The 12,628-nt window shown below is 41.7% G+C and overlaps 1 protein-coding gene across 5 annotated transcripts in view; it reads right to left on the bottom strand.

Annotated features, from left to right (window-relative positions):
- Window positions 1–12,628, bottom strand: part of ECPAS (Ecm29 proteasome adaptor and scaffold) — a 68,639-nt gene that overhangs the window by 37,906 nt on the left and 18,105 nt on the right. For 3 of the 5 annotated variants that reach the window (XM_083819130.1, XM_083819128.1, XM_083819127.1), the window contains 12 exons: window positions 11,467–11,585; window positions 10,668–10,820; window positions 6,848–7,016; window positions 6,182–6,321; window positions 3,780–3,861; window positions 3,401–3,520; window positions 3,181–3,266; window positions 2,814–2,892; window positions 1,636–1,685; window positions 1,020–1,086; window positions 787–912; window positions 13–116 (listed from right to left, as the gene is read on the bottom strand). In XM_083819130.1, coding sequence (XP_083675256.1) covers window positions 13–116; window positions 787–912; window positions 1,020–1,086; window positions 1,636–1,685; window positions 2,814–2,892; window positions 3,181–3,266; window positions 3,401–3,520; window positions 3,780–3,861; window positions 6,182–6,321; window positions 6,848–7,016; window positions 10,668–10,820; window positions 11,467–11,585 — 1,295 coding nt within the window. Of the gene's footprint in view, window positions 1–12; window positions 117–786; window positions 913–1,019; window positions 1,087–1,635; window positions 1,686–2,813; window positions 2,893–3,180; window positions 3,267–3,400; window positions 3,521–3,779; window positions 3,862–6,181; window positions 6,322–6,847; window positions 7,017–10,667; window positions 10,821–11,466; window positions 11,586–12,628 lie in introns of those variants that run through there. The other 2 variants (XM_083819129.1, XM_083819131.1) reach the window with 2 other exon arrangements.

Below are 12,628 nucleotides of genomic sequence, written 5' to 3'. Positions count from 1 at the left end.
AAAAAGACTTACGGGTCTCCTGCAGCTAACAGCAGTAAATATCTGGAAGGGATGTGATCTGGAGGAAATACTGTGCTAGCAAATTTCACAGCCACTTGACGTACTTGAACTTCAGGCTTAAAGAGAACAGACACAAACATACAGCTGAGTTTTAAATGAACATTCTAGTAACCTTCACTCATCAGTCATCTGTTTTGTCCTTCTGTACCAACATAACTCAAAGAGTTTGTACATTTTGAGACACTGTTCTTGCTAACTCCTCAAACAGCAGGGAATGGTGAAAAGAAAAGGTAGCTTCTCATATAAACCCAACTGGACAATTAAATGCTAAATTAAATACATGCACGATCTGGGGAATTACAAATAGGGGTTATCACTAATTTTTACGCATCTGAACTGCCCCACCAAAGCCGTTTTGAAATGAAGAATGACACACAATCTACCCACAGAAAACAAAACTGTGCTTAGGAGCAGCACAACCAGAAATATTAACTCAGGGAGGTCATTCTCTCTGGTGGCTTCTATTAGTCTTAAAATGGTATTGCTTGGAGTCCTAGATCACTGTAGCACATAGGCAAGAGTCATCACCATGAAAATAGTCTCTTACACAGCTATTAGTGCAACCACCAGAAATACACATACCTCTGCAGTAACCCTAAGTACCCATGCAAACATGTAGTATACAAAAGCCTCTCATTCTGAAAACCCAGGCCAAGAAGTGCCAAGAAACAGAAGACTGAATAGCTCTTCTTTTAAGGTACCTAATTTTGACTTCAATGAAAATACCTTTATTAGATAAGAAGCTACAAGAGCTTCCATCAGAGTACGCTGGGCTCCTTCCAAGTTACTGTATGCTCCAACCATCATAGACAAAGCCTCCTGAATGGCAAGCCTTGTATCAGCATCTTCCTGCTGTACAAAAATAAGAGTTTTCTGTCACTTTAAAGTGTACAGTGACAAGTACTAAGCAAAACCAGCACAAAATATTAATGATTTCCCAAAACCCCATCAGCACCCACCTTACATAAAGCTTCAAAAAACTGCTGTACGAGTGCTATATCCTTGGTAAAGAGCTGAGGCATTCGGCTGAAACAAGATATTTTTGTTCATGAACATTTGAGTTTTTTAAATTGAGATGTTTCACTTTTCATTGGTTTTCCCCTCACCTCACGTTTTAACTGTCAAACAAAAGAGCCAACACAGAAAGTCTGCTCTATCTTATCCGTTTCCACCACATAACAGAATGCCCCTCAACACAGTTTGGAGATTAAGATATTCTTGGGACAAGAAATTAGATCACCAGCAAACCACCGAACATACCACTTGTCTAGCTACATGCCCTCTAACCTTTGCTGAATATTGCTTAAATTTATGTTGCTGGCAATCCACAAAGTGGAACCATTTTTTAAACTCTATGCATAACTCAAGACCTGTCATTAATCACTGCTAGAAAAGCTATTAGCCAAATGAATAGTTCATTTTACATCTCCAGAGATGTTACAACAATTCTTATCTCTGCACTGTACACCCCATTGCAAAACTTGCAGGAGATTCAAGGTTTGCTGCTGATAAATTAACAGATTACTCTGGAAAAAACTATTCAATGACCCGTTACTTAAATGGCGTTTCTGTTACCTGGAGAGTTTTCCAACCGCTGAATAAGCCATTGACAGCAATTTTGAATCCTTAAATGATAAAACAAATATAATTCAGCAAAAACAGGACTATATAAAAACATACCTATCTTTTATAATTAAACATTTATTTTATATCTTGTCTCCAAAGTGCTCAAATAGGCTTTCATGGACAAAGAATCCTGGAACATAACCATACCCAAGAATAAAAGCATCAGATAGGAACTGAGGGTGCATGCTTTTCCAAAAGAATCAGAAAATTACAAGCAGTGACAAAATGTAAATCTCCCTTCTGGTCTCAATTAATTATATGTTATTTCAAGGGGAGAAGCTAAGAAGATCTGGCAAATGTAAAAAACAGTAGCTAAGTGAGACAGAGACCTTTCACTGACCCTGAGCACCACCTTTATAAAAAGGAAGCTGTTTGTGCAATGAATCTGGCAGATGATCAATGACACATATTTGAATATGGACTCACTCCCTCCTGAACACTTCTTTTTCATGCCGTTCACAATACCATAGGAGGCTCACACCTCCAAACTCCAGCTCAGGCCAAAAGTCACATCCAGTGGTTCAAATGTACCAGCAAAAGGATCAAAGCTGCACAAGAGAAGGTCTGCAAAATCAGCTCTGTGTAAGATATGTGAGGGAGTATCTTCGGGAATCTGCCTTCTGAAATTGCACTGGAAGGATCAAATACTCTCTGGGCCAGACTGGCATTTGCAGTTCTGTTTGTAACATCCCTTCCATAGCAATACTGTCACTGGATAACAGGAAGGAACGTATTACCAGCAGTTCAATATTATATGTGTCTAGCACAATGGAGTGCATGCATGGAGCTGAGGCCTCTGTGCACTCCAAAGTAACGAGGAATAGCAGGTGGATGCTACTCTTGCTTCACTCTTTAGGTTACCAACGCTATTATTTCCTGAGACTTTGCAACTAGTGACCGAGCACTTAACCAGACCTGTTATACAAATAAAATATATTTCCTGTAACAGCCTTTTAAAATATTGTCTTCTTCTCTTCCAAAAAAATTTCTTAGAAAATATCCTTGGACAGTCACCTCAGCAAACTACAGGTAAAGAGATTTATCAGTTCCCATTGTAAATACATTTGTCTTTTGCTTGTTTTGTGTGAAAAATTACAGTTCTTTACACAAAGAACCTTTCAGCTTACCTCTTTGTATTCATTGATCAGCTTTGTAAGTCCATTTAGTAGCATTGGGCCTAACGGCTTTATTTTACTTTCTGGGCAACTGGAATTAGAAACACCAACAAAGAGCATTTAACGTTTCCATCCCTTAAAAATATACTCTGTCAGTATCACTTCTCTTTTCAGCTTTGCTAAGCTGAGAAATTACAGCTTAACATGTGCAAGTACAAGCACAACCCCCCTCCCCAGTTATTTTCAAGATTAAGGGAGGAAAAACTACCTTCTAGTAGTTACAGTAGTATTTTTTGTCCTTAGTTCACTTATACGTTGAGTAAATAGGGTGGCTTGTACCTATATGGCTAAAACACTGTGCTCATTCTTGATTACTTACATGATACAAATATGATGCACAAACTGCAAGGACAGACTTCTCAGTTTTGCATTTGTGTTTGCACCAAAGAGTCCATCATAAACCACCTGGCAAAAGAGAATAAGGAGCAGATCAGAGAGTGTCTGGCCTCACATTCAGAGGTTCTCTAACTCCCCTTCTTTTTCAAGCACCATCATGACCAAACTCATTAGGAAGTGCAGTTTAGGAATGTATGTGTTACCTGAATGTTAGCCGGGAATGTTTCTGCAGCTTGCCTGGATCGCAGAAGATGAGGAACAATTTTTAATTTAACACGGGTGCTGACCGACTCTCGTTTCATTTCTGGTTTCAGAACAGATCCCTGTCAGAAAAAGAGTTAAAACAATGTAGTGCATCTTTGCATAGCAGTACTTCTAACTTTACTAAATTACGTTCTGCAAATCAGAATGCACTGGGACAGAGAAAAAAAACACTCAACAGCAAAAGTGTTCACTGAAAGCAGAGATCAAAGGAAGTGATAGATTTAAGAAATATATATGCCTAGATCAACAAACAAATAAGAAAACTCAAACTACAGTTTCAAAAAGTTTGCATGTATGCAACTCAGAAAGTAATCTTACCTCCTTGGTTTTCAATGGTATATCCCCAAGATACACTTTATACATTTTGTTGATGATAGCAGGATTGTTCCAGTCAATTAAGCTAAAGAAAAACACACACCGATCACCAACCCGTTATGATTCTCACCTTTGGTTACTTTTTGAAACATACATATTTTACAGCATTTTGAATCTTACTCATACTCTTACCTAAGTATTATCAGATCTGATTTGACTTCTAATCACTACTCCCACAACCACATAGTATGTTATCAGGAGGAATGTGAAGTGATTACAGATCTCACCTACACAATGCAACAATTTTACTCCAAATAACTCATGAGAAACCTACACGCTCACTGCTCTCCCACCAAAATAAGACAAACCATGGTAGACGACTGACTGAAAACAGAATGGCTGTTCTTTAATAAATGTCTCCATAATCTTCAACTGCAGTGCTTTGATATTTCACTGGAGAATAGGATATTTATATTTCTAGGACTATTTCATCCTGCTCTCTCAGACAAACCTGTCTACGCACATGATAGCCATTGCCATAGAATCACAGAATGGTTTGGGTTGGAAAGGACCTCAAAGACCACCTAGTTCCAACCCCCACCACCATGGGCAGGGAAACCTCCCAGTGGACCAGATTGTCCAAAGCCCCATCCAGCCTGGCCTTGAACACCTCCAGTGATGGGGCAACCACAGCTTCTCTAGGCAACCTGTGCCAGTGTCTCACCTCCCTCTGAGTGAAGAACTTCTTCCATATATCTAATCTAAATCTACGCTCTTTTAGTTTAAAGCCATTGACCTTTTTACTATCACTAAGTTCCCTCCCCATCTTTCCTGTAGGCACCACTTAAGTACTGAAAGTCTGCAATGACATCTCCCTGGTGCCTCCTCTTCTCCAGGCTATGCAACCCCAGCTTTCTCAGACTCTCTTAGTAAGAGAGGTGCTCCAGTCCTCCGATCATATTTGTGGCTCTCCCTCTGGACCCACTCTAACAGGTCCACATCTTTCTTGTGCTGGGGGACCCACAGCTGGATGCAGTGCTCCACGTGGGGTATCATGAGGGCAGAACAGAGAGGGAGAATCACCCGCCTTGAACTGCTTCTTTTCCTGCAGCCCAGGACACCGTTGGCTTTCTGGGCTGCAAGCATGCACTGCTAGCTCATGTTCAGTTTTTCATCCACCATGAATCTACCAGTGGAAGTCTATTTAGGGAGAAAACTAATTAAGACTAAATCCACTGTACATGCAGAACATAGCAGCTAGCAAATCAGAACACAGTCCTTTCAAACCTAATGGTGTCTGAATCTCTGGGTTGAGACTTTTCACTGAATGTCTCAAATTATCTGATGCTAGCTATTGAAGAGACTGTTTGGAACACACAGACATACAAAAAACACACTGAATACAAAAATGTAAGCATGTATGCTTCAAAGAACTGGGGGATACAGAACCATCTCATTCTATCAGTAAAGAAATTGATTTCCTGTTAAGTACAATATATTTCTCATAAAAGACATTTAACGTTTTGTACTAACACGCATTTTGTCCAAACATGTATTTTGCTCTCCAAGCACAGAACACCAAAACAAAGGGAAAGATGAGACCAGCAGTAAAGGACAGACTGCCTTCCTTCACCAGACTGTGCTCACTTGGTAGAATCACCCCTTCCACCACAATTGAGACACATGAAGAGACTTGAATGGAGCAGGTTTCACATTACATATCTGACTCCAAGTTAAGTAGCCCTGTACTTCTAGTAATACAGAAGCCACTCACATATTCCACTGACAGGCCTATCTCCTAATCTTCTAATGTGAGCCAACAAACTTCACATGGTCAATGACTCAGCAAACAGTACTAACAGCAACTACTCTGGCCTCATAAGGAGTTAAAGAGAGAATATTACCATTAGATCATGAAAGCTGGGCTGCAGACAAGCAAAAAGCTTTTATAACGCAGACATCAGCAGCTGCTAAGCTTTCTAGACTATGGTCTGCCTCACAATTACACTGCCTTTACTTCCTAGCTAAATTAAATGAAAGTATGTATTTCCAATTCTGTGATTCTATGATACTGAGTTGCCTGCTGTGAATCACGTAGCAAGGCTTTACAGATCCACACCAGACAATTTGGAAATTGAGAAGCACCAAAATGGCTCGAAAGCTACAGCAAAGATGACTGCAAATGCTTACAGCATACAATTTCAGCTCCAGAGCCTGGTGATTTTTCCAGCTGTGAGGCTACAAGCACTGTTCCAAAACCCAGCCCCGTGTGAACGTGTGGCAGATACGTGAGGGGCTGTATCGGGCTTCCCTTCAGAGCACAGTCTCTGTGGAGCACTACGTTAGCAGTAGTGAGCATTGCTAGAAACACTAGCATCATCTTTTCTCAAAACCCATATTTGTACCTTTGTTTGCTCTTCAGTTCAAGGTCAGCTGCAGTGGCAACACTGTGCCTTGTGTCACTGGAGGCTACAACCAGATGTACAACAGCTTCAAGCTCTGGCACCTGCTCCGCTTCGATGAACTTCACTATCCCCAGCTTGCACTATTCGACAACGTGGAAAGTAAGGGCAGTATTACTGACAAGAAAGTGTGTGTTAAAATAACCACAGCAGCTCAACTGTCTGAAACGCTGGCTTTTGCTTGCTAAGCTGAAGTTCATATGTTCTCCCCACCTCTTTAGCAGTCTCCTCTTGTCTCCTTTTGAAGCAGCCACTTGCAGCAGAGTATGGGCATATTGATCAGGAACACTCTGCTGCTTCTTGGCTGAAAGGGGCAGTTTCACTAACACTGGATAGTTTTGCAGCCTCACTATCTCCAGGAGGAAGATGCAAGAGGAGGCTGCGGATGTGTCTGCTTCCTAACCAGCTCAGAGAGCTGCCGGCAGATTGAGGGAGGCACCTCCCACCCCCAACTCACTGTTGGAAAGTTCTTTAAGGCATCATGCCCAAGTCCTCCAAGGCATTCTCTCAGGCAGCTACGCATTTTCCCTCTAGCCTTCCCTTCCTCTGTTTGCAGCCATCCTTGCTACCACCCCCAGTCCCCTGAAATCAGCCCGTCAGTGCGAATACCTGCTCCAGCAGCTCTGGTGTCCATGGGCTATCTCCAATTACCCTCTTGGCTGCATAAAAGCTCATCCCTGGAGGCGGCTGAGGGATTCCTGGACCTCCCGCGCTACTTGACGAAGAGCCCTGTGCTGCGGGCATGTTTTGCCGACTCTGAGATTCATTCAGTACGTACCTAAACAGATGGGAATGGAGTTTCATTAGAGGCTTTACCACTTCACATTGCCAGTTGGATTATATGTTGGAATACACATAACCTATATTCTTCAGTTAATCCCACGACTTTGACATAAGACAGAATTTTACTCATTTGAGACTCAGCTACCAGTTACCCCAGCATATTCCACAGGAGCTGTAGCTATCTCACTATAGCTGTTTGCAAAAAACAGCAACTACAAAACCCCTTGGTTAAGAGAAGGAAGGATCCATTGATGTTTCTGAAGAGAGTTATCTCAGGTTACAAACCAAAAAGACTGTTCTCTGCTATAGTAGAAGTCAATACATAGCTAACACTAGATGTGACAAGGTTATATTAAAAGCTTTAGCAACATTTGTATGATTTCTATGAAAGACTTCAAGCCTAATAAGGGAAATAGTGAACCATATTCAACACAAAGTGTCAGAAGCAATCCCTGCTATCAAAAAATAAAAAAACAAACAAAAAATATCTTGAAAACAGCAGTTTCAGTGCTGGGCAGGGAAGGAAAACAAAACCATAAAGATTAAGCTTACAGTCTTTTTGTAGGCTTGCAAGTCTAGCCACCCTGAGCATACTTACATACCCTCAAAAAGCTACTCTTAACTCTCCCTGGATGTTTGGTAGCTCACTCAATACAAGAATGGATCATAATTTTAGAAGAGACAAACCTATCTGAACTTCTCTAAGGCCTTTGACACTGTCCTGCATGACATCCTGATCTCCAAATTCGAGAGATATGGACTTGAAGGGTGGAGCATTCAATGGATAAAGAATTGGAAGGATGGCCGCACCCAGAGAGTGGTGGTCAATGGCTCTATGTCTTGTGGCTGGTGACAAGCGGTGTCCCTCAGGGGTCTGTCTTGGGACCAGTACTGTTTAATATCTTTTTACTGTTTAATATCTTTTGTGGGAGACAGAGGGATATGTGGGAGACAGAAGGATTTGGCCAACCTCTTCTCAGTGGTTTGTGGGGACAGGACAAGGGGCAATGGCCACAAAATGGATCACAGGGAGTTCCGCACCAACATGCGAAAGAACTTCTTCACTCTGAGGGAGACAGAGCACTGGAACAGGCTGCCCACGGAAGTTGTGGAGTCTCCTCTGGAGATATTCAAGGCCCATCTGGATGCCTACCTGGGCAGCCCGCTCTAAGGAGCCTGCTTCGGCAGGGGGGTTGGACCCAATGATCTTTTGAGGTCCCTTCCAACCCCTACAATTCTGTGATTCTGTGATCTTTATAAACAACATAGACAGTGGAATCAGCTGTGCCCTCAGCAAGTTTGCAGATGACACCAAGCTGAGTGGTGCAGTCACACAACAGAAGGAAGGGATGCCATCCAGAGGGACCTGGACAGGCTGGAGAAGTGGGCCCATGTGAACCTAATGAGGTTCAACGAGTCCCAGTGCAAGGTGCTGCACCTGGGCCAGGGCAATCCCAGAGAGGAGCACAGACTGGGAGAAGAACTCCTTGAGAGCAGCCCTGCGGAGAAGGACTTGGGGGTTCTGGTGGACGAAAAGCTCGACGTGAGCCAGCAGTGGGTGCCTGCAGCCCAGAAGGCCAACTGCGTCCTGGGCTGCACCAACAGAGGGGCGGCCAGCAGGTAGAGGGAGGTGATTGTGCCCCTCTGCTCTGCCCTTGTGAGGCCCCACCTGGAGTGCTGCGTCCAGGGCTGGGACCCCCAGCACAAGAGGGATGTGGGGCTGTTAGAGCGGGTCCAGAGAAGGGATACAAAGATGATCAGAGGGCTGGAGCACCTCCTCTGTGAAGAAAGGCTGAGAGAGCTGGGAATGTTCAGCCTACAGAAAAAAAGTCTCTGGGGTGACCTCACTGCAGCCTTTCAATACCTAAAGGGAGCTTATCAAAAGAGATGGAGACCACCTTCTTGCTCGGGCAGATAATGAATGGAAAACGGGGTTTAAACTAAGAGAGGAGATTTGGATTAGATGTTAGGAGGAAATTCTTCAGTCAGAGGATGGTGAGGCACTGGAAAGGTTGCCCAGAGAAGCTGTGGATGCCCCATCCCTGGAGGGTGGTCAGCTTGGATGGGGTCCTGAAAAAACTGATCTAGTGGGTGGCATCCCTGCCTATGGCAGGGGGGTTGGAACTTGATGATCTTTTAGGCCCCTTCCAACCTCAGCCATTCTATGATTCTATGAAGAACTGTTTTGCTCCAGCCAGCCATTCTCTGTTCTGCATTGAGCACACAGAGAACAAAAGAAAGTAAACAGTCTCAACAATGAGAATAGATGTTCATCCCAAGTCTCCAAGATTAATTTTTGATGAGCCAAAACTTTAAACACTTACTTGATTTTGAGCTTTAAGCCCTAAAGTTAGGCTTTCTGGTTGTTTTACTGCATGCAAACTGGCAAGGTTCATTCACAACCAGGCAATGACTGAGCAAGTTCTACCAAGCATAACTTAGCTGTCAACAGCAACAAAGTCTCACCCCAGGGAGCAAGACTTGAAGAGAGAGTCAACCAGTGCCACAGGTGAGCTGAAGACACTCTCTGAGCACCTTCTGGAAAGAAAACGAAGCTAGAAAAGCACAGACCACTACTCCTTTCCCCCTACCCTCTGGCATTTCAAAATTAGTTGTCATGCTCTGCCAGTGTACAAAAGCACGTAAGGAACTGAAGTCTCAATGAAATGCCACAGGACTTCATCTCCTGAAGCTACAGCCACAGTAGTGTTGGGGTGAAGTTAGCAGCATTCACCTAGGCAAACTGACAGGTGTGAGCTGTGAACAGAGGGGTAGGTTGGGTGTTTTAAACTATAAACACCAACACTTGAATGGTAAGGACATGGCCCCCGAAAACATCTGACAGGAGCACGGCTTCCAACAGAACTATGTAGAGAAACATCTGGTGCTCACTATTTTAAAAGTAATTGTTTTTTAGGTTAATCCACTTGAGTAAGGTGCTCAAAAAATCCTACTGCAATCAATGAACTATTAGAGGAAGAAATATGTTCTAGTGATAAAATTATTTCTACTTTCCTTGAAGTTTCCCAAGTGATAAGAAGACATTAAAAACGTATAGAAAATAGATTCAGATAAAGAACTGCTTTTAGATACCAGAAGGTTCCTAACAAGCAATGAGCAGTAAATTCAAGTTGCTCCATAAATCGTTCTTGCTTTCAGAAACAGTGCTCACACCAAGACAACTCCATCACAGTTAAAATACTCTTCATCCAAAGACAGATGCAAGAGAAAGGTTTGGTTCCGAGAAGCACAAACATTCAGAGACTATGCTTACTTATGACATTGGAAGATCAAGCCTCAAACTCAACAGCAAAAGTATGAGCACACATTTTGATTTGCTTTCTGTTTTAAAGGTTTGGTTGTTTAAAAGATAGCCCATATGTCTCATAGCTTCCCTTTGATCTCAGAAGAGGTCAAGGAGAGGACAACATAACACCTGATTAAGTAGAAAATAGATGTTTTGTTAAATAAAGAATGTATCGATCCCATCCGTACAGTTAGGACCCTACTGTAACATGTAACTGACTGCATTTGAGGTAGGAAATAACAGCATACTTTGAATGAGCTTCCATGGGTGTGGTTTGTGATGTTTCACACATCAAGAGCACAGGATTACCAGATAAGACTGATATTAACTCGTACTTACCCATAAGGCATAAGAAGAACATCCAACATAAAGTCCAAAAGCAGCTGTACAGTCTTTGGTTTTTCAGCAAGATTAAATGGAGAAGCTGCTGCTTTCAGTGGTTCAGCAGGATATTTCATGTGAAAAAGGGTTGGTATTAGAAGATGCATTAGGCTGAAAAACAATTACATTTACTGCAACCATTTAAAAAAAACACATCTGTTTATTCTTAACATTAAAGAGAAATCTTTACGAACATACCTATTCCTTAACAGCAAAAAAAACCAACTTAACAGAACTTTCAATGATTCACAATCCAGCAGCCTCTATTTTACACCCAATGTACTTAACAATGGAAGGCAGAAGATAAGCACGTACACAGACAATGTATTTATTATACACCACTATAGCCAATTTTTCCAAAAGTCTCTTTGCCTACGTACTTGATTTTTGGATAGGTAAAAAACATGCTCCCAAAGAAAACAATTTTTTTACACTGATCTCAAGAACAGAATCAAGATTTTACTGCAAGACCTTTCAGTAAGATCATTTTGAAAATACCTCTATACTGCCACAGTGCTGTAGAAAAAATGAAGATATGATTTTAATGACAATTTCCAGTGCCATCCTGGTGGAAACGCATCTCAATGTAGGTAAGCTGCAGGATCATAATTAATATTTTTCTACAAGTGCTTAGTATACAGCAGCTCACCACTTCTGTGGTGATGTCATCACCACAGGAAAAAAAATGAGGAAATGATACAAATGATTTTACTAAAATGACACAAGCAGAATATACTCCAAGAATGTGTATTCATACCTATCTTGCTGTGGTTGAGGTTTCCCTTCCATTGCAGTGAGAAGAGTTGGAGCCAATTCACATTGTCTTTCCACAGGCAAACGGGGGTATCCCATCTTAACATAAATTATGGTAAAATTCTACAGGAGTAGAAAAAGCACACAGTATTACAACAGCACAAAAGAAATATCCATGTTTTAAGCTCTTCTTGTATGCTGTTATGTAAATGGCTGTTGGAAACAAATTACGTTTTGGAAGACCGATTTTTTTTAATTCCAAGGCTCACTGGATTGACAGCTTTTAAAGGGGAAGTTCAGCAAGACTTGTTTACAAGGCGTTGAAGAACATCAATGCAAAAATCTCCCTCTAGCTTCTCCTACTCACTGTCAGTTTCACCAAAAGGAGCTTTACCTAAGCCATAGCTTCAAGGAAATAAAATGCAATGTTTTCACTTAGTTATACATATAATAAAAATAGTAGGCGTTATTAAATAAATAGAGTCACCAACATAGCAAGTTTTCTCTTGAAATGTGTTTTTGTATCACCATACTTAAAAACTGTGAATGCAATCCAAACAGAGTCCAATGACAGCACAGCATAGCAGAGCAGTACTGAATATTAGACTATCTTTAATTGCTACCACGTTGATTCAAACACAGCTCAGAACTGCAGAGATTATGTATTCAATGACCTGCTTGAAATAAGTATGCAAATTCAGTTTAAAAAAAGTATTTTTTTTAAAGAACTACTAAGAGGTTAAAAGCTACTGAAGATGAAGAGCTGAAGACAGAAGGGCCTTTTCTAGTCTTTAGTTCATTCTGATAGTTCCTCTGAATGAAAATTAATTGAGAAAAAACCACATTAACAAAAGATAATTACAGAATGGTGCTGGTGATTGTGTAAGGTCTTTTTTTCTGGCTTGCTCTGACAAAATGTGAGCCCTAGTTACGATCCAGACATCATCTGCTGATCCCAAGTACCACTCTGTGATCGAAATAAATACTAAGTTCAGCTTGTCAAAGGGTGGAGTAAGGAGGAGGAGGCCGGGGACGTGTACATTCAGGGAGAGGGCTGGCAGCCACAGTACACCACCGCAGTCCAAAGCAGTGCAGACCTCAGCTGTGTACCTCCCTTGGTGCCATTTATTTGGCAACAAACTATAAGCTGCAATTCACAGCAGGAA

Source organism: Anser anser, assembly GCF_964211835.1.
Source record: "Anser anser genome assembly, chromosome: Z".
In the NCBI taxonomy this organism is placed as follows: domain Eukaryota; kingdom Metazoa; phylum Chordata; class Aves; order Anseriformes; family Anatidae; genus Anser; species Anser anser.
Note: the sequence above shows the minus strand (reverse complement) of the source record. Positions and strands in the feature narration are given on the sequence as shown.